Source organism: Pezoporus flaviventris, unplaced genomic scaffold (assembly GCF_033815535.1).
Source record: "Pezoporus flaviventris isolate CSIRO_AGI_PZ_B2104156 unplaced genomic scaffold, CSIRO_AGI_Pfla_v1 ptg000015l, whole genome shotgun sequence".
Lineage (NCBI taxonomy): Eukaryota > Metazoa > Chordata > Aves > Psittaciformes > Psittacidae > Pezoporus > Pezoporus flaviventris.
This window is the reverse complement of record NW_026892563.1, coordinates 40,524,648-40,546,454: the sequence shown is the minus strand read 5'-3', so window position 1 is coordinate 40,546,454 and position 21,807 is coordinate 40,524,648. Positions and strand designations below refer to the sequence as shown.

General features: G+C 42.1%; 1 protein-coding gene across 2 annotated transcripts in view; it reads right to left on the bottom strand.

Annotated features, from left to right (window-relative positions):
* Nucleotides 1-21,807, bottom strand: part of GSK3B (glycogen synthase kinase 3 beta) — a 145,259-nt gene that overhangs the window by 27,495 nt on the left and 95,957 nt on the right. For both annotated transcript variants that reach the window (XM_061454263.1, XM_061454264.1), the window contains exons 5-7: nt 21,083-21,213; nt 19,164-19,270; nt 9,231-9,328 (exon numbers count right to left, since the gene is read on the bottom strand). In XM_061454263.1, coding sequence (XP_061310247.1) covers nt 9,231-9,328; nt 19,164-19,270; nt 21,083-21,213 — 336 coding nt within the window. The remainder of the gene's footprint in view (nt 1-9,230; nt 9,329-19,163; nt 19,271-21,082; nt 21,214-21,807) is intronic.

Here is a 21,807-nt window from a genome sequence, read left to right as displayed (position 1 = left end):
AAGTCCCTGTCCTGGGAGTTTCTGATCCAACCCCCCTGGCTCAAGCAGGGTCAGCTGGAACCGGCTGCCTAAGACCATGTCCCACTAGGCTTTTAGCATCTCCATAGAAGGAGACTTTACAACCTCTCTGGGCAACCTGCTCTAGTCTTTGACCTCCCTCACAGGAAAAAGAGTGGTTTATAGCATTCAAATGAATTTTCACTTTACTTCGTGCCACTGCCCCTTGTCCAGTCAGCAGGCACCACGAGAAGAGCCTAGCTGTTTCTTCTCTGTTCCCTCCACCAGGTATTTTATACACATTGATAAGACCCCCCAAGCCTTCTCTGCCTCAGTGCCAGCTCTTGCAACCTCTCCTGACAGATGTTCCAGACCCTTAATCATCTTTGCAGCCCTCACTCCAGCTTCAGTAGTCTCTTGCTTGCAGTTCAGTTCATACTCCAAGCTAAGTGCCCAAAGTTTAATTATCTTCCACAGTCTTTTACGAAATTCAAGCACCTTTCTCAAACTTTGTGATATTTCAATGGGGAAGAGAGCTCACTCTAATTAGAATGCTGTAGAACAGTACTGCCAAACAAATTCTGGGACTGCAGCTCGCTGCATATGGCTGATGAAGGATCAGACCTGTAGCACAGACTGCATTTTACAAGTCATGAACCTCTGATGAGCTTAAAAGATCAGCCACTTACTACTGAGGGGAGCCAGACAGGTTCTCCCCCCACCCCAAATTGTGTGGGTTTGGTTGTGGCTCCCCTTCCCAGTATTTCCACATGGAAGATAAACTTAATTTAAACCTAAACTGGAAGCATCTAAAATGCATACCAGCCCTGGCCTACTTTTACAACTTTGTATTTCTCATTCCCAGAATCTGTACAATGTTATTTTTACATGCAAATGAGTAGTTGTAGAAGTAACACACAATCACACACCTCTTTGTTGGGGTGGATAGATTTTGAAAGGATTTCGGAAATCCCCTCAGGGAATAAGCCGGACATATGGCATTAGTGCTTTCTGTTCAGTTAGCACTAAGCATAAGAGAGCCATTGCCTTCCAGCTATATATAAAAACTGCAAAGCCTGTTCAAGGAATCCTGTTGTTTTCTGCTTGCACCCAGTTACTGGGTATCCTTTTGTTCTGCAGAGAGAAGTGTAGAGGGCTGCAGGCAGAGGAGCCACTCCTCTACGCTGAGCTCAGGTTCATCTTCCTATTGGAACCCTGTAGCCACGCTACTCTCACCCTGTGACAAATCCCTTGCCATAGAGATTAGCATAATGTTACCACCTCATCTCATGAGACTGCACCGTCACCAGCAGGAAACGAATGATCTACAACATGACGTTAGCACTCTACCTTGCTGCTTGATAAAGAAGCATTTGATTACATATTCTGGTACCGAACATTTTCATTCTGTCAGAACAGTGGAGATCACACAAATGCACTCTAAAGACTCAGGTAAAGGGGGAAAAGAGCAAGTTAATTGCTGTTTAATTAATCTGTGCAACAGAGGAACTATCATCAGGTATTATGAAAGGAACTTGGCATCTATTATTTACAACACGAGCTGTAAAACACAAACTAAAGCACCTACGCACAAAGCAATCTTTTGATTAAACAGTAGCAGCAGAGAAATAAACCCTGCAGCTTGTTCAGGCACTTGCTTCTCGGATAAGAGATTTAACTGACAAGCATGAAATGAACGATCACGTAACTTCTACCTTCCTATTGCTAACTGGGATTTCAGTCCTACCTACTCTCTCTAAAAGGGTTAACTTCAGAGCTGACAGGAGAGTTTTCTGTGCATGTCTGAAAATGCTGCTTTCCTCAGGTGGTAGAAAAGGGGGTGTTTGCAGGGTTCTGTAGATTTTGCTCAACTTCCAAAGGAAAAAGAGTTGACAGGAAAACATGCCCTTTCCCTGCTGGGTTTCTGTCTGGCACGGGCCACCCTGCTGCCAGCCCAGCCAGGTGGGTGCTACTCTCAAAGCTTTGATGCCAGCTGTAAAAGATGAGGAGATTTCACTCCTGCAAATATTATTTTCACCCTGGTTCAGGACAAAAGCCACTTCCAAAACTTTGGAAGTATTTTCGGTTAGTTAAATTAACTTCCTGAACAATTAGGGCTAACTTGTATTGCTCTCCCACCATTTCTAAAGGCTACGTTTTAGGCCTCCCTAGTATAAACAGGACTTCATAAAAGGCATGGTTACCTTCTTTACCCTCTTCCTCCTCCTCCAAAATTCCTTTAATAGCCTTCCTGAGAAGAGGCAAAGAGTAGTTGGGTTTTTCTTTAAATACAGACAAAATTCAGCAAACTGGCTCAGTTGCCACGGCTGCTCAGAACAGAAGCCTACATGGTGCAAGTCTCTTCATTTAAAACATGCCTGTAGCTTTAAAGAGAACTCAGATGAGATAGGCAAGGGCAATGTCTCTTCATACACTATTTCACTAAAGACACAGCTATAACTCCATATGATTGTCCCTGCCCATGGCAGAGGGGTAGGAACTAGGTGATCTTAAGGTCCTTTACAACCCTAACTATTCTATGATGGAAGGGAGCAACCCTTAAGAACAGGCTTCTAAGTAACAGTGCTGAAGGTTTCATGAATGCTTAGAAAAACAGGTACTGAAGAGAGATCATGCTAGCTGAAAGAAGAAATCACCTGACCTTTCAGTTCCACAGCAGCCTCTGACACACAAAGTTAACTACAAAAGAAAAAGCGACTTATATCAGCCACTCAGTGTATTTACTTTATTCTCTGTGGATTCTAAAGTCAGATTGTACTTCCAGTCTGTACTGAAGGCAGATTAGAGCAAAAATTAAAAAAACAAAAAACAAACTCAAAAACCAACCAAAAAGAACCCCAAACCAAACAAAGCCAAAAAAACCCAAGCCCCATCTTCCCAAAAAACTCAACCCAAGACCAAACAGAAAACATAGGGTAAATGAAAACAGGCAGGAAGAAGAATGGAAGTCTGTAATTCAAATCGCAATCCAAAAAACAAATGTGGGATGAATCCACCGACAAGCTATAAAATTGTACCAGTACTTGACATATCTGGAAGGGATCTTGCAGTGGACCTTTCTTCAATGAACCAACACTGTCAGCTGCATGGTTTTGAAATTGTACCTCACTTATTCACACAGAGTTTTCGGTATATTAGGAATACATTCAAATAACCTTGATGAGTAACAGCAATCATTTAAGCTATTGCAAAATTGGGCAAAACTCTCTTCTGAAAGAAAAACCCTGTCTGTATGTGACTGTTCTTTCCATTTGAAATGCAAAGGAGAAGCATAAATTTGCACATTTTGGGCAGAATTACTCCATGGAACAGCTGCTCTTGCTATACTCTGAAAATACTATGGAGCTGATGTTCCTTGGAGAGAGGTTTCACTGTATCACAGAACTGCTGAAGTTGGAAGGGACCTCTGGAGGTCTCCCGGTCCAACCTCCCTGTACAAGCAGCAATGGCAAGAGCTGGTTGCCCAAGACCATGTCTAGATGGCTTTTGAGTATATCCAAGGACAGAGATTTCACGGCCTCGCTGGGAAACAGCTTCCACTGTTGGACCACCTTCACATTAAAAATATGTCATCTACTTGTGTTCAGGTTGAATTTCACATGGTTTAACTTGTGCCCTGTCACAGGATACCAAAGCAGAGAGCCTGGCTCCCTCTTCTTTGCTCCTTCCCTTCAGGTATTTCTGTGCAGGCACTTTCCTGCAAATGAAGTCAACAGCTGAACTAGCTTCGCTCCTCCTTCCCATCTGTCAGAACCATCATCCCTTGAGTAAAAATAAAGAAATATCTACTACAATTAACTAGAGAATACACTTGCTGAGAAGACAGACGCTGCTCTGGTTCTCTTAGGACAAAACCTGAACAGAAAAGGTTTCCCACGTATTTTCTTGAAAGTTTTCCTTTGACATTAATCTGTAAATGGATGAAGCTCCCCAGATAATTTTTTATTCCAGGAACAGGTTAGTGAAGGAAGGGGAATGATACGTTTATCAAGCAACTGGAGAAAAGCTACTATGTCCCAATAAAGGCATCCTTAACATACAAGAAGCAGAGACCTATGAACCTGGAATAAACCCTGAATTTGATTACAAATAAAGATCTTCATTTACTTCTTCCAAGTAAATTTAAATAGGAGGATATTCAGCTCCAAAAGACACCGTAGTTACACCCCAGTACCAAAGACAGCTGCTGTTCACACCTGGTTTCACTGTGCAAAACTGCACCAAGTTATTGATGACCATACCCACACCACTGAGCAACACAGGAGGAAGGAGCAACTGCAATGGTCTCAGTAAACCCCAGTGGAATAAAGGCCCTTTCTGACAAACCACCAATACTGATAAATCTTAGCCCAAATGTAAAAATCAGTTAAAAGCAGAGGGACACCAAGGGTTCAGAAGCTCCAGTTGGTAATGACTGAACTGGAGAAGGGGAAGGTGATTATTTAAATCAGAAACCTCCAGAAAGCCATGGTTACATGGTGGTACAGTGATCTTCCCCGGGAAAACAGAGCAAGTTTATGAGGAATCGTGCTCCAGGAAGTCTGGTGTGCATGGCTCAGCAGATGGCATAATTAATACTTCCACAAACATGTCTGCACCTCTTCAGAAAGTTGGGAGAGGTGTGCCAAATAGTTATTGAGAAAATTCACAGTGTAGACATCTGAAGCAGTAAACACGGGTCAACTTTTGAAGTAATACGTCAAGAGGACTGTGGTAGAAAAGAAACTTGCCCATTTTATATACACTTTCTTTCAAAACACTCTTGTCAAACCAAATGAAAGCCAACTAAATATAGAGATTTCTTCTATTCACAAACACAAGAGCAGCTATACATCAGGAAGAGGAAGAAACCCATTGTCACTGCTGACATGACTATAATTGCTCATCAACGTTTTTACACTGCCTGCCTGCAAGCCCTGGAAGTGAAAAATTACTTGAAGCACAGGAACAGCCAAGTTGTGATGTGGGGGGACATCAGGGAATTAAAATGCCAGGAGTCTTCCCTTAGGGGCGAGGAGAGAGGACCATGTGAAAGCCTGCTGAGGAAGGTCCACAGCGCAGGACCACGTCCAATAAAATGAAAGGCGTTCTCCTACGGCTTATTCTCCCGGAACAGACAGCTCCTCTCTCCCCATTAACTACTGTGACTGAATTTGCTTTATTTCAAAAACTGAGCCCAAAATAGTACCTTGACATTTGAGCATGAGCCATATATTATAATTGCAGTTTATACTTAGCATCTGGCTCAGTAAAACTGTCAGAGACCAAAAAGTTACACATGGATAGGATTCCTGATACTATTGAGTTTGTCTTTTAATATCTTTTCTCCTCCTTCCCCCCCCAACCCAGAAAACTATAGGAAGATGATTTTATTTCCCCTAAATGAACATGAAACGCCAAGTTTTGGTGCAAAGAATAATCTCTCAGTCCAGGAGGAACCAAAAAAACCCTAATCAGATACCCCGCAACTCCTTTCCTCTGGTTTTCACAAGTCAGTTGATGCATCTCATACTCTAAGATTACAGCATATGGAAAAAACATTTCTGGTGAAGACAACACAAGACAGATTGGCAGTTCCTATCCTCCCTGTGTCCCAGGGCTGCTCAGACAATTCTTGCTGCTTCCTTCTGCTGACAGATGAGTCTTCATTTCTTTTCAATTTTGAGGGGAGGAGGGGAAAGATACTAAACGGAACCTTTCAGAAGATAATAATTATCTTGGAAACAAAACCATTATATGCTTCCGAGATTCCCTTTTTGCAATGGGAATAAGAAAGTAACCACTGCCTACAGGAATCGTGGTTTAAGACGCTTTAGTCTGGGGAGGGATACCCCAGCCAGTTTTAATTTGATGGTTTCAGGGTGCTGTAGAGCTGGGGGTGGGCAGGAATGTCCCCAAGCTTTCACAGGGGGCATGGCAGGCCTGAAGACACCTCCTGCTGCACTGCAAGCTGCATGCACAAGGCTGGAGATTTATGAAGGAGTCTGCCCCGTGGTCAAAGAGATCCTTCTTTCCAGCTGCACTCAGCTCAACTGAGCATATTTCTGAAGGGGATGTCACTCAAAAGCCAGCAGGGGCATGAATTTTAATGAACGTATTGGGTTACCCACTTGAGATATTCCCAGCAGTGGGATAACCTAACATCAGAATAGCTAGCAAGAGCTAAAAATAAGGAGGAAGAGTCACCATTTGAGATCAAACTTTGGAAAAAGCACAGCACATCATTTCTCTCCTGTAATAGCATAAGTATTCAAGAAGAATGTACTTGGGTTAAATTATTTCTTCAGATGGAACTCCAAGACAGTTATTTCCCCATATCGAGTATCATTTTGTCAGGGTAAGTGGTCAAAGATCAATCTCTCCCAGCCAGACTGAGAACATCTGGAAAGGCTGACTTTAAAGAAATACGAACAAGAGAAAAAGCAGCTAAGAAAGGGACCGTCTCTTGATTCACATGAGCATGATGCTGTGGTTCCAGAGGGGCACAGTTTTTCAGAGCAGTTTGAAAATATGCCATAGGCCTGGAGAAGCTCCAGGTACAACTGGATGGAGAAGATCGTGCAAGACTGAAATGAAACTACACGAAGACTGCTGAAAGTGATTCAAAATCTGACAAAAGCCAAGAATGCTTCTGATGCTGCAAGAGACTGCGGATGTTGGGCATGCAGCCTGCAGGGAGGACAAGCCGTACCGACTGACACAGACCAAGAATTCTGTCTTCATAAACACAGCTACCAAGGGGATGTCACCAAGAACTGCATGAGAAGGAAGGACCAGTTTAATGAGATGGCATTTGGAAGTTACTCTCCAGCCTAACGCAAAAAAAACTCCATACCCAGGTGCAACATCCAAGTGCTGTGTTGTGAAATGAAGTCTGAATAATCAAAGCTGAGTAAGCAACTGAAGAGACAACTGGAAGATTTATGCTGGCTCAAGTTCTGTGAGAGTGACTGTGACTCAGTCATCCTGAACTGACAGGAAGCAAGAGAAAAGTTTCTAAGCTGACCTCTCCTGCAATGGAATCAAGTAAATTTAAGGGATGAAAATCATGTGTTTCCAAATGTGTGGATAAATACTACGGCCCTTTTGGGGGAGTTTATTGCATTTTCTTTGCCCTTCACAGTTTCAGACAGTTCCAAGGAAAGTATCTGAAAAGAGTAACTCCAAAGTAGTCGAACAGCAGCTCACAGGTTCCAACCTGCAACCTACAAAGTTCACTGCCATTCTACAACTCTCAGATCCCACGGCTCTGCCTCTCCTACAGCCAGCAAACATTAAAGTTAAGTCTGTGCAACATTAAAAGCTTTAAATAGTAGTATTCTGTGGCAGCAAATGGAAGAGGTGGTCACCATCTGTAAAAACATTTTTTAAAATGAATCCTAAATAGAATTTAATACAACCTCATGTTTTATGCTGTGCCGAGGACTTCACATTTCTGGCAACTTTTATGCTGCAGAATTGGGTATGTCTTCAACTGTACTGAGGCTACAAAAGCATAAAGTTCCTCTTCAGTTTCCTTGTAGGTCCCCTTTAGGTACCAGAAGCATGCTATGAGGTCTTCCCAAAGCCTTCTCTTCCCCAGGCTGAACCAGCCCAGCTCTCTCAAGTCTGTCTCCAGACAGAGCTGCTCCAGCCCTCGCAGCACCTCCGTGGCCTCCTCTGGACTCACTCCAACAGCTCCATGTCCCTCTTGTGTTGCTGCCCCAGAGCTGGATCAGGACTGCAGGGGGGTGTCTCCCCAGAGAGCAGAGGGGGAGAATCTCCTCCCTCAACCTGCTGCTCACGCTCTGGGGGGGCTGCCCAGCACACGGAGGGGTTTCCAGGCTCAAGCACACACTGAAGCTGGCCCATGTTCAGTTTCTCATCAACCAACACCCCCAAGTCCTTCTCTGCAGGGCTGCTCTGAATCTTCTCTGCCCACCTTTAGCTGTGGCTGGGATTGCACTGACCCAGGTGGAGGACCTTGCACTTGGCTTGGCTGAACTTCATAAGGTTGGTATCAGCCCACCTCACAAGCGTGTCAAGGTCCCTCTGAATCACATCCCTTCCCTCCAGCGTTATCAACTGAACCACGCAGCTCAGTGTCATCACAAACTTGCTGAGGGTGCATCAGTCCCAGCGTCCATGTCACCAACAAAGATGCTGAACAAGATCAGTCCCAATAGTGACCCGAGGAACAGCACTCGTCACTGATTTAAACTTACAGGATTTACAGGAATTTCACCATTAATTACAAAAAAATTATTGGATCTAATTCCTCAAGATTGCAGAGATTAATAAAGAAGCAAAACAGGACTTTTTGAACATGTTGGAAGGCAAACACCACAGATTCTTGCACACTGACACTCTGGCCACCTGAAGTGTCCATAGGGATCACCTCACATCTTGCAAAAGCAGTGTAGCAGAAAGCAGCACACTGCTCCAAGACACTTCTCAAAAGGATAAAAATGTCACTTATGCCACCATCAGCCCTATTTCTGAGAGCAACTCTAGTTTTCCACTTGTGTTTCCTGTGTAAACTGACACAACTTGGAATTAGTCTTCCATGCCTCTAATTTGAGAATCACAGAATATTCACAGCTCACCAAACAAAACAATCAAGATGTGTTCAGACACAAGTGATACACAAATCTTATGTATTCTGAAGCATTAGGCCTTTCCACTTGAAAAACAAGACTCTCCACCAGCTGGAAGATCTTTTTGCCCTAAATTTCTCGATTCTGCATCTGCAAAAAGGAGTGCCCTGTCTCACCTCTCACATCCAAGAGCTGGAAGGAACTAAGGAAGAGAAGAAGGCTACATATCTGGCACAAGGAGATTTAATAACATTGTTTTCAAAGCCAAGTACCAACTGCATGCAACAAAGGAAAAAGAGCCAGATTCTTAAAGAATTAAAATCACACATTAATAAATATTGGCTCAGTATGTAAGCACTATTTCCAAGCACACTGGAAGTGCAATTCTTTAAGAGAGGAAAAAAAAACCCTGCATAGTTAAAAGATGACATATCATTATGCATGACTGCAAGAGGTGCAAACAAAGATCATCAAGGTCTGAAAAAAAGCACGAGAAGTGTTCTCAAACATGGTTTACACACAGCACCCTGTACAATAGTGACAGAATTTTGTATGTTAGCAAGTTTATACCAATGCATGCTTTCATGCTGATTCCTAAGGAATAATGCATTCAAAGCAACACTTAAAATTCCATACCTTGATTATTTCCACCAACTGATCCACACCACTGTCACCTGGAAAGATTGGTTGTCCTAGTAACAGTTCAGCCAATACACAGCCTGCTGACCACACATCTGAAAAAGGGAAAGCAGAGGAAAGGGAAAGGTATCAGTAAAAGGTACGTATTAGGCAATTTCTATAAACCCCAGCAATGTTAAGCTACTTACTTTATTCTTTGCCATGTTTAATAGAGTATTTAACACAGCTAAAAATAAAACACATTCCTAGAAAAAAGATACCTAGCATAAAGCAACGGTGAGCAGGTTTAGAAATCAAACCATGAGACAATTAAGAACTGGGGAAGAATGTTAAATGCCATCATGTATTGACATTGAAACACGTAGGGAAAAGATCTGAGAGCATTTGCCATCTGAAAATTGGGAATTTTCCCAAACCCTGTGTTGTTTTTAAATCACTGATTAGACAATAGCTGATTTTTTTACTGTTTCTGACTGCTGAATAGACTCAATTTTTCATCCATCAGGAGACGAACCTGTGCTGCAAGTATCACTTGTATCCTGCAGTACATAATCTGAGAGACAGCCTCCCTAACTCAGTCACACTCAGACCTAATCTTTATGCTAATTCCATTTGCAGGGTTGGCTGGACAGCAAAACTGCAAGTCTAGATAAGGTCAACAGCATCCTCAAAAGAAGCCCTCAACTAATGTTCATATGTACACCAAAAGCCACAAGTAGTCATTAGCAGCTAGTCCTTCACAGGAAGAAAGCTTTCATAATCAATTACAGGTATATCTTACATAAAGATAAGACCATTACATACTACAACAGCAACTTAAGAATGTATCTAAATGTACTACAGAATATAGCATTTTAATTTTGAAACACAGTTCATTTAAATGAAAAATCTAATGAAGCAAATGCAGTAAGCACTGTGTAGCAGATGTTTCTGAGAATCTGCTGGAACTACACACTAAATACTGATATTTAAGCTGCCCAACACAGCAAAAGTATTGCCCCCAGATGCAGAGATAACTGCTTCTCCAAAACCAGACTATTTAGGCTTTCTAAAAAGTCCTCATTTGTTCAACACACATCTGAAGCCTTACACTAAAATCCAGCCTCAAACAAGCAATCAGTTTAATGGAAGATTTGCAAAGCCTACAATACTGTGATGCCCCAAACAAGAAAAGAGCAAAACCAGTCCCCCTCCATCCTTCTTTCCTTGATTCCATTTGAAATCCTTGCCTATTTTTACAAGCTAACCTCTCTCCCCAAAACAACAGCATCATCAGCACTCAACCCCCAGAGAATTTATCTCCTGAGGCCTGTTCCAGCCTGAGATAACATGACAGAGATCCTTATTCCTCTACTGTATTTAAACTATGCCATTGGGGAGCATGATATACATAACACTGTCAGTTATGCTTAAAGGCCTGTGTAAGGAAAATGACTCTGACAGTTCTCTAAACAGCCTATTATCACTTTGTCATAACCACTACAGACTGATGCAAACAATAACAACAATTAATAATAATGATATCACTAATAATAAAAATAAAATCCAACAAGACACCCCCAAACTTTCAGGATATCAAGATTGATGATGAAATAATCTGTTAAAACAGACCTTTCCTTCCCCCATTTCTAAATGAAAGAGAGGGGCTATGCAAAAATACCTTCCCCTTTTCTCAAGAAAGATGTGGTTCAATTGGAACATACAGTGGACAAAAAGCACTGCTCATAACTGCAGCTTTCAACTGCTCATAACTGCAGCTTTCAAGGTATTCACTTTTGTGTCAAACAGGTGCATTTTTACATAATGCCTTAGTACAAACATCGCATCAGGGTTTATCCTAAAACAACTTACAGTATGAACAGCAGCCAGAAATAATGCACAGTTTGAGTCCTGAGTATCAAAAAAGCAAACATACCAGATTAAGCATTTTGATCTTTTAGTCATATTTAATAAAAGCTGATACTGTCACAACACGATCGATCTCTTTTGGACAACAAAAGAACACTTAATTGTATTCAAATGCTAAACAAAGTTTCTCCCTGATAGCCCCTGCTGTTGGACCGACTCACACAACAAAAACATGAATCGAAGAATCACTTTGTATGTCATCCCATGCCTACCGGGTTTAGAGGAAATTATACAACAGTTCAACAGGTAGCACAGATTTCTTCACAAATATTGAAGAAACAGATAGAATGTACTAAGCAGTCAGAGTACTGTAACTCAGAAGTCTATTTAAAGGCACCTTAAAGGGATTTGAAAGAGTGAAGTCCTTTACACTGAGTATACAAAACAAATGGTACCCCAAAGTTATAATGATAATGTACAACTTCAACCCTTATTTTGCACTGAAAAAGAAATAACATATGGGAAGGAAAAGTATTTGTCACAACATACTCTCAGTGTCAGCCCTGGATTGGTGCAAGTCAGTATTAACAACTCACTCCCTCTACAAATGTTGAAACTATGCTAGCATGAGCTTTTTCAAATTAGACTGTGGCTTCTTAAAACTGTTTTAAATGACCTTCTGGTCTGGCTGCTCCATGAAGCTGGCTTTCTTCTGGCTTATCCATTCCCAGGCTCCCTAAATGCTTTTGCACTTCCCCAGTCAATTTCAGTGAAGTCTGAAAGGCCAAAGACTCAAATCCATGACTGAAGCTTTGTAAAAACAGCAGGGAGAGCATGCACCAGTGTTGCTGCTGAGGATGGGAGGGCTCATCCCTGTGGGATGTGTCAGGCTCGCCCCCACTCTGCCACACTAGAGCTGCCAACAAGCTGAAGGATGCGCAGGTCCTTGCTCAAGCAAGAACAGCAGAGGGTACATGAGACAGATGAGGGCATCACAGGGGGACAAAGGAGAAAAAGAAAGAATGGAGGCCATGAGGGAAGTGGTGGGGATGTCTGAGGAATACTTGCTGCATTTGCGATGGGTTTAAACCATCAAACTTAAAACTCATCCACTGGAAATCTGTATAGTTTTTCTCTCATGCAGTGACACCTTCCAAATTGGGTAACCTAACTCTTTATTAAAAGCCTACTTCATTTTCCTTGCTAACACTTTAAACACACACTGAAATAAGCTACAGGCATTCTAAAACTCCCAACTTTTTTTTTCCAGGATTGTAATTTCACCAACTTCCAAATTAGGACTTGGGCAACGTTCCCTGGGCAAGGAAGTGAACAAACCCCTGAAGCATCCTCAACAAACGCCAAAGAGCAGAGGCTAACTGCAGCAGCTCCAAGCACGGATAGCAACAAAACACCACTTACATAGGTGTTTCTACAGCTCTCGTGAGCTATGTAGAATAAGGAAGCAAGTGGGAAATTGCACCTCTGCAGAACTTGATGGAATTTATGGGATTGCCTTTAAAAGGACTAAAATTTGGGTGTAAGATGGTAACATTTTTCTCAAGCTTGACATAAACAATGTACTACATTCTATATTTAAAGACACGTTACTTAAGAGAAGTGATAAGGTAGTTCATACCAGGTTTTGACAGCTCCTTTCCAGACCCTTTTCTGCCTTAGCACAGTCACAGCTCAAATTATTATAGGGTAATAAACTTTCAGAGCAAGCTTCTGGTGCAACTACCTACTCCCATGGTTGTGAACTATTCCTTTTTAATATGTGCAATTTAATTTAGGCAAAATATGACTATCATTCACGTGCTTTAAACTAATTTTAAAGAAGGCAAGAGAGAACCCTAAACATTGACTTGTTCATTGAAAACAAATTAACAAATCATCCTTAAGCCAAACTAGTTGGAACAATGTGAAATTTTAGGAGAAAATGCTGAAAGCTATTAACTTTAAGTAGAAGAAAGTAGGCAAGGTTACTTTCTCCATACCTTCGGTGAGATGTAGTCTAAACAATATGGATGGTAAATGCAACCGCCAGCCAAAAGCAACCTTCAAATAAGCTTACTTCAGATAGCTTTCACACACTCTAACAGCAGCTAATGCCAACTCTTTTGTAGACTGAAGAACACTTAGAGAAATACCATCATGATGTGGCCTACCTGCACTAATTTAAGCGTACAAATTCATGTGGCCTGTTACACTACAAAACTTTTCTTAAGTTTCTATTACCTTCTTGCTCATCACAATTGTTAGGTGGATATTAACTTGTCTAATAATATAATCTGTACAATGCCCTGGCTTTTGAATGCTGTTGCAGCATTAGAGAAGGTAAAAAAAAAGAAATTTCTCTTTAGTTCAGGAAGAGGCATCCAGCAGGACAATCTGCAAAATACACTCCTTAGCTTTAATTCTGCAAGTGGGCAATGGCCATTTCCAGTTGTCTGGGACAGAATACCCTATCTGCCAGTTTCATTTTTGTGATTTCAGATTCTGCCTTTCTAAGCTGAGAAGCTGGCCCTCTTCGTCATGGCATGAGCATCATTCATTGTATTACATTCCAGCTCCTTTAAGTTGTTATCTGGAGGACAGAAGGATGGAAAGAAAAAGGAAGGAAAGAAGGGAGGGAAGAAAGTCAAGCCTGCTCTTATCTCTTTAGTACAATTATAACCTTTCCTTTATCTGACACTTTATAGGCCATGTTTACCTATGTTTATTTTCCCTCATCTATTTATCTTTGTGTCACTATTCCTTGGTCTTGATGGAATTCCTCCATTTTGCAGACAACTCAAAGTTACTGCTCTGGAAACTGCAGACACAAACTAGCAGGGAAGAAATCAGGAGTCAGAAAAACAGCCCTATGAGGTTGCCAAATACCAGAGCCCAAAGTGCTCTTTACTGCTGCTTGTTTGGAACACTTCCTGGGGTGTCAGAACAAGAACAGAGTTCTGGATTATGGGCACACACACTACATCAGTGCAAGCTCTGCACATCGAGCAACCACAGATCATGGAGACAGAACTAGGCTGAAACCTGAAAATGCTTGGAAAGCCATGCTTGTTCCAGTGTTTGGAACAAAAGCTATACACATGTATCTCTCTCTATTCTGCAATGAAGAGATGAAACTACAAGAAGTGACAGAATAGTTCAGTAAATTAACACACATGCTTATTTTCAGCCCTGGAAGTTACCATCCGAGACAGAGAGAAACCCTTTTCACTGTTTGGTGACAGGTGCTGAACACACCTCGTGATGGTTCTTCCCCAAGAAAGCCTGAGACAGCCCAACTACGCACGCCTCCAGAGGAGGTTCTGCTCCAGACTGCTGAGATGAAATACTCTCTCCCTCTATCTAAGTGCTTGCTGGGAAAGTGAATGAATAACTTCATGATACCTATTTTTGGACACCCCAAGAAAAGCCAGCAATACATCCACGCAGATCAATCTTTCCCTGCCAGTGGCTATAAACGTTCCCTCTGGAACTCTGAACTCCCGCCAGCACAGGGACAGAGAAACACACGGAGACCAGCAGACTTTTTTATTAGCTAAAAGCAGTGCCACATTCCAGTGAGCCCTCCCTTGCCCCATCATTAACCTAGTAAAACAACGCACGTCATGGATGTAAAGCTTAACCGTGCAGCTTCTTTTTATACAAAGAGATCGCGTAGCAACAGAAACATCTGCACCCACCCCTGCTCCATCGCCTATGTTTGTCCCAGAACACTGCAGGGGAATGTGGGCAGCTATCCCACAGTTCTTTCAGCAGGCAGCAGCACCCATATGACCAGTGCAGCCAGCAGCATGCTAGCAACATACTCTGGGATGGCATAACACACACACAGACCTACAAGGAAGAAGCTCCAGCCAAAATGCTGTCAAGGGATAGCCGAAGGGCTTGGTTTGCAAAAAAACACCCCTCCTGTAAATGAGCTGCTGGAACAAAACTGCGTGCCATGCCCAGCAAGCCAGAGGGACACGCACACACTTGCAGAATTCCTAGTCAAACGTGAATGAAGGCCCAAGCTATAAAGGCACCCAACTGATATGAATGCTTGTGCCTAACCACTGAAAAATCAGAAGAATCAGAGTGGCTGGAAGGAACCTTGAAGCTCGTCCAGTTCCAACCCCCTGACAAGGGCAGGGACACCTTCCACTAGAGCAGATTGCTCCAAGCCCTGTTCTGCCTGGCCTTGAACACTGCCAGGGATGGGGCAGCCACAGTTTTTTCTCTGCACACCCCATGCCAGCACCTCAGCACCCTCACAGGGAAGAATTTCTTTCTTGTATCTAACCTGAACTTCCCCTATTTCAGTTTGAACCCATGACTCCTTGTCCTATTGCTACAGTGCCTGATGAAGAGCTCCTCTCCACCGCCCTTGTAGACCCCCTTCAGACACTGGAAGCTGCTCTGAGGTCCCCACGCAGCCTTCTCTTCTCCAGGCTGAACAGCCCCAACTGTCTCAGCCTGTCTTCATATGGGAGGTGCTCCAGCCCCTGATCACCCTCGTGGCCTCCTCTGCAGTTGCTCCAACAGCTCCACTTCCTTCTTGTGTTGGTGACACCAGAACTGCACACAGTGCTGCAAGTGGGGCAGGATCACCTCCCTCGACCTGCTGGTCACGCTCCTTTTGATGCAGCCCAGGACACAGCTGGTTTCTGGGCTCAAGCACACAGCGAAGCAGCTCATGTTCAGTTTCTTGTCAACCAACACTCCCAAGTCCTTCTCCTCAGGGTGCTCTGAATCACTTCATAAATCCCTGAAGCTGTAAGGCAGGTAGACAACAGAGCTGCTATGGGCCTGGATTTGTAGCTATTTGGCAACAGGGATTATTTAAAAACCTGAACAGGTCGTTTCCCAGGTCATTATTTTAACTATAGTCCCAGGTCTGCTGGATGGCACACACAGAGGCATCAACTGCAACAAATGTGTTTTGATGCTGCTTTCACTACAGTATGTATTTAAATACTGCACTGCACCAATTTAGTACTTGACAGAAAGTGCAACAAACACTACCCTGGCTGTGAGGCTTTTTTTAAGGTACCTTTCAGGTTAAATATAAGTCATACACTTTCACGAAATAACCAAGATCCTGAAAGTTAAAACACCAGCTGACAGTTCTGTTGTGACACCCAGGATGAAAAGACATCCTGGAACCAAATTTAGTTTCTGCTAATTGAAGAGCAAGTTATGTTGCAAGGACAAATTCAGGTGTTAAAAGACAACCTCGATGAAGCCAGACAGCCTAATGCAAGTCCTGATTACAGTGCTAAACAAGATGAAGAACTACTGAAAGGGTCATGATGCAGGCTGGCTGTACCGTCAGTCTTGGGCCACCACAGTGCCACTGCCTAAGCTTAAAAAGCACTTCCAATAATGACTATATAGCAGTGTGTTATTAATCATAAGCCCTACAGTAATGTTAGCAAACAACAAAAACGTTATGAAAAGAGTGGATGCCTTGCAGATAATGCACACGAAGTTCTACTCAGAACACTTTTTGGCATCATATTCTACACTTATTTTTCATGTAGTTTTAAGACAGTGTATATAAACAAAGACGTGAAGATCTCTACCTTACATGTAAACTCAGTTTCTGCTACCACACATAAGTGGATTCATACATAAGGAGACCCAATAGCAGGAAAGGGCTGTTGCATTAGCAATTCAGAAGGAAACAAGAACTAGAAAACACAAGCATGTCTGTGTTTTCCAAGAAAGGAGACTGAAGAGTTTCACAGTCCCCTATACTTTGAGCTGTGGATAAAGTACTGGTAATTAAATGTTCCTTCCTCTACCTCTTGCGTCAGAAACCCATCAGTGTTTGTTGGCTGGTGTACGAAGAATGCTGGTTGAGTTTGGATGAGCAATCCTATGTGAAACGGGGAAGAGTTTTCACTAAGTGCTATTGCTGCCTACCTAACAAGCATGAAGGAATATCCTGGTATTTACCACCGCTGGATATAGCAGCATCACAAAACTAAACCCCTAAAATCACCAGCATATTGCAGAACACTGGTAAACTGTAAAGTCTGTAAAAACATTTACTTAATTCTCAGTTCTCAAATGCAAAGCTTCTGTTGAGAAGGAAAAGGAAGGGGAAATGGACAGGAAGGAAGGAGTACCTGCTGAACCTCATTTTCAAGCTAGTCTGTACAAGTTTCAGGCCTGAGTGAGGGAAACAGGGTGGTTCTGTGGGGGAGAACACAACAAAGTCTGACCACTGACTGAAATTCATGATGTTTTTGGCAAGTGGAAAATGGACTCCTCACTTCAGAATCCTATTTTTATTATAGCTGTTTCAGAGACCAGCAGGTAAGAAGAAACCGAACAACAGAGCAAAACTGAAACAACAAAAAACAACTGAATGAGCAACTTTTTAAAAGAGCTTTGCGAAACAGTGCAAGATTAAAGTCACTATCACTTTGGAACAAGAGCAATTTACACGCTTATCTATAAAGCAGTCGCTTGTGCTCACCTAAAGCCCTCCTTTACGCAGTTATCCTCGGGAACAAGTTGCCTCACTACATTCTGATAATGCAGCTGAGCCAATCTATTCACTTTCAGCTGGAAAAACGATGTCAGCCAGGATCAGCTGTCTTCTTCTCACTTTGCTTCTACCTGGGCTCTGCTGCTTATCAGACCACACAGTAATGCTGATTCAACTCACAGATGGTAGCAGAATGTTAACCTAACCAAATGTCTCTTGTCAGCCGAAGGTGAATTGGTGTATTAAACAGTAAACTGCGAGAGCTAGAAAATCCAGAGGCAAGGAAGAGAAGGGCCATGGCTGTCACATTTGGCAGCAGCCAACCATTAAGTAAGTTCTACCCTTTTATCTTCATTGTGCCGTTACTTTCCCAGACTTCTTACGGTTCTGCCTCCTTTTTTCTACCAGGGAGATGCACAAATGTTGCTACAATACATACTGAAGAATAACTAATGGGGAAAAAACACTAGCTAGAGCAGGTAAGTCTTCAGGAACACTTCTTTTCAAAGAACCGGAGTTGGAATGAGTCAGCCAGCCTCTAACACTAGTTAGAACATACAAACTCTAAACATACTTTAACTGGTTATAAACAATATTCTGCCAAGATTTAATCATGATCTTCAAATCTTCTTCAACATATTAAACCTTGCCTAAGTGACTCAGGTCCATAAGCAAGGTAAAAGCTTAGCACAATACTGGGGAACTTGAGAGCCAAATCTTGCCTCTTTAACCCTAGCACTCAGAGGGAGCCTGGGGAATACTTTGACTAGAAACCTGAGAAGTTACCCACAACCACCCAACAAACTGCTGTTAAGTCTTAGGATTTTTCATTCTGCAATTCAGTTTTAGGACTCCACTGTAAGAAAACCTGCCTGTTCCCTGTCCTCTGCCAAAACCTCCAGCTTCCCTAGTTAACTTCCATGACACACCTATGTGCCAGGTATTAGAAAGTCACCTTCTTTGTGTTCAAAATTAACGACTAAAGGACAGAAGAAGTTCACAGTGTAAGTCAAATCAGAAAGACTGCTGTATGTAATACATTAAACCTGTCAAGACTGTTTAAAGCCAATCATCAGGCTACATTTCTCACCCCCCTGCCCACCCAAACAACTCTTTGCTAAAACCCAAGTAAGTAGCATTGCAGAATTCTACGTGTCTAAATCACAGTGTATCAAGAGGCAGTAGTCCATATTTGTACAGTCATTCTTTACAGTTGTTTTAAGTCATCAAAGTGCTTTTCTGGCTTGAGATCTCGTATCTACTTCTAAACTACTTGGCAGAGCTACCTGAATTTTTTCTGTTTTGTTTGAAATCAGATTTCTCTTAATACATTAAAAAAGCCCCTTTCCTAATGTAACTGACATGGAAATTACAAAGGCATCAAAATCACAGAAGCTGTGTACAAAATGCGAGTATGTTATTAAGAAGTGTGACCTGACCATTTACAACAAAATTCTGCCTCTGAGGATTGTATCCAAGATCTCTGGAAACCTTAACTACAGAACTTCCTTAACTCTGGAAAACTTAACTACAGAATACAAACTCATGTAGTTGGTATAGATTTTAACACACACACACATACATACCTATACTGGAGGTATAATCGGTGGCTCCAAAGATCAACTCTGGTGCCCTGTAGTACCGAGAGCAGATGTATGAGACATTAGGTTCTCCACGAACCAGCTGTTTTGCACTGTAAAGAAAACAAAATAATAATCTTTGAGAAATTAACAGTTCTACAGCACTGCAGTGCAGACCCACATTAAGCTGCTCTGGCACTCCTCACTCACTCCAATTCCTAAATACTGAAGTACCATGGTCTTCTAAGCTGATGAAAGCCATAAACTCAAATGATTTACCATGAAACCAGTTCAATCCACCAGCTACCTTACACTGGACTTAGCCAAGGAAATTGTGCCTACAGATTAGGTGATAAATAGGGTCAGATTTTTGGCTGGCAGCTGTCTTTTGCCAGGTACAAAGGTTTGTTTACAAAGAAAAAGAGGACAGAATACAGTTCAAACACAGTTCCCTTTTAAGGTTCAAAAGCTCTGGATACTCACCAGAACTAAGAGTGGGGTTTGGTTTGGTTTGGTTTGAACATTCCATCACAATATTCTAACTCTCTGCTGTTTAAGGGAGTGTGTTACGAAGAGACAAGGGAAAAAAAAACTTTGCCACTGCAGTCACATGTTAATGTGCCACAATTAACGTGAAGGCTTCATTTATACTGCAAGAGATCAGGCACAAAGGATCTAACAATACTGGCCCAATCACTAATGTTGGAAGTAAATAAAGGAACACAAGAGCACATTACATTCAGAACATGAGTCTATGAACATGCTATGCTTTTTTCTTAATTAGCCCCATGTGTTGGACAGAAAGGAGGTGGAAGACAAAAACTGCCCTTTCAGAAATAAGACATTCAACTAAGTAGCACCAAACCCAGCAGAGTGGCAAGCCAGCCAGATCATATGTCCAGCCTTCCAGACACGACTAGTGAAATGTTCTTCAGCCTTTCAGGGAAGAAGGACTCCCACCACCCATTTAGCCTGTTTTAAAGTCTCAGTTTTCCACTTTCTACACAGAAATAACAATTAACAAATTCCTACTGGTTTCCGTGTTAGCACAGAGGAAGAACCATCTTTTTATGCATTGTTACTTTTGAGTTCAGTACAATTCCCATTTTGTTCCAGCACTGGTGAGAGGTAGAGCCGAGAAGGAGATTCCCAAGCCACGAGGCATGATGATGTCCTGCTTGAATAGCCACCATCTGACATTCCCACTCAGTATGGGCAAACTAATTTAGCAACAGCAGCTTCTGTGACCTCTCACACATATGCCCTAACTATTTTAGTCTGCAAAGTTGTACCACAATCTGAAGACAGAACTTTCCAAGAGAGAAATCTGTCCCCTGTCTCAATGTGGACTCCCCAAATTTCTGTATCAGTTCTAAGATGGGGGTTGGACTCTAAAGGTGACTGACTTCAACAAAAACTGGAAATAAATGTGACATGGGAAACTATGATACAGCTCACTAAGAGCTTCAATTAGAATTGTTGCTTCTGATCCTGAGCCTCTTATGGTATTTGAAATATTAAGTCAACTGGTGTATATACAAGTAGACTAATAAAGTGTAACATTAGCCTTTTTAGGTTATCATACCAATATGCCTGCCCTCTCTTTCCCAAACACATTTCACCCTAATATTTGGTTATATTTTTCCATGGTGGTGTACTTCACCTATATGACAGTGTATTTATTTTTCTAATGCCTTCATAAATAAGAGGCTTGAACTTAAATTCCCCCCTTCTTGATATCCTTTATGCCTCTCTCTCTCACATGAACTTATTTTGAGAGGAAAACAGGAGTATCAGTAACTTCTCTTTCAAAACTACAGATGAGGACCTCCTGGAGAACACAGAGGACTGCTCTGCAAAGCTGTACCCAGGTTCACTTTGAAGGAAGCTCTTCTTACCAGGTTTCAGCCCACAGATGTACTTACCTTCCGAAGTCGCAGAGTTTTAGAACAGCTGTATCAGGGTCCAGCAAGAGGTTCTGTGGTTTTATATCCCGGTGGCAGATCCCAAAGGAGTGGATATAGGCTAAACTCCGGAACAGCTGATACATGTATAACTGGAACAAAGAAACAGCGCGTAAGGCATGGTTTTTCCAGTCAGAAACAGAGGAAACAATTATTTTAACATAAACCCTTATTAAAAGAAAAACAAACCCAACAAAACAAAAACCCACACTAAAAGATGACCCTACTGAAGGCATGTTAGTGCTATGAAGATGATTGGGTATTTGCATGCCTTGTTCACCCATCCTTTGCCACGCACCCACACACGCAGTTCAAATTTGTTCCTTTGCCCTTTTTCCAAAATGAGCACAATTCAAAAAAGAGTAATTGTGCAGCTTTCCACAGTTATAAATAATGGTAGTCACAGAAAACATACAAGTGTTTCAGTTTGCTTCATAAACCAGCTTCTTCACAGAAATGAAGAATTACAGCTTATTAAACAAGAACTATAAAAAAAACCATTAAATCCAAACACTCAACTAAAATAAACCCAAACAACCACCACCCCAAACACCAAAGAAAACCCTTCTGTTGATGAAGTTATTAGCGATATACTAAATGTCATCCAAGGACTACAGTAGTGTCTCAGCCTGTCACTTGATTGAATCTCCCAGTTTCTCTTGGGGAAGGGATAGACTCATTCTAAT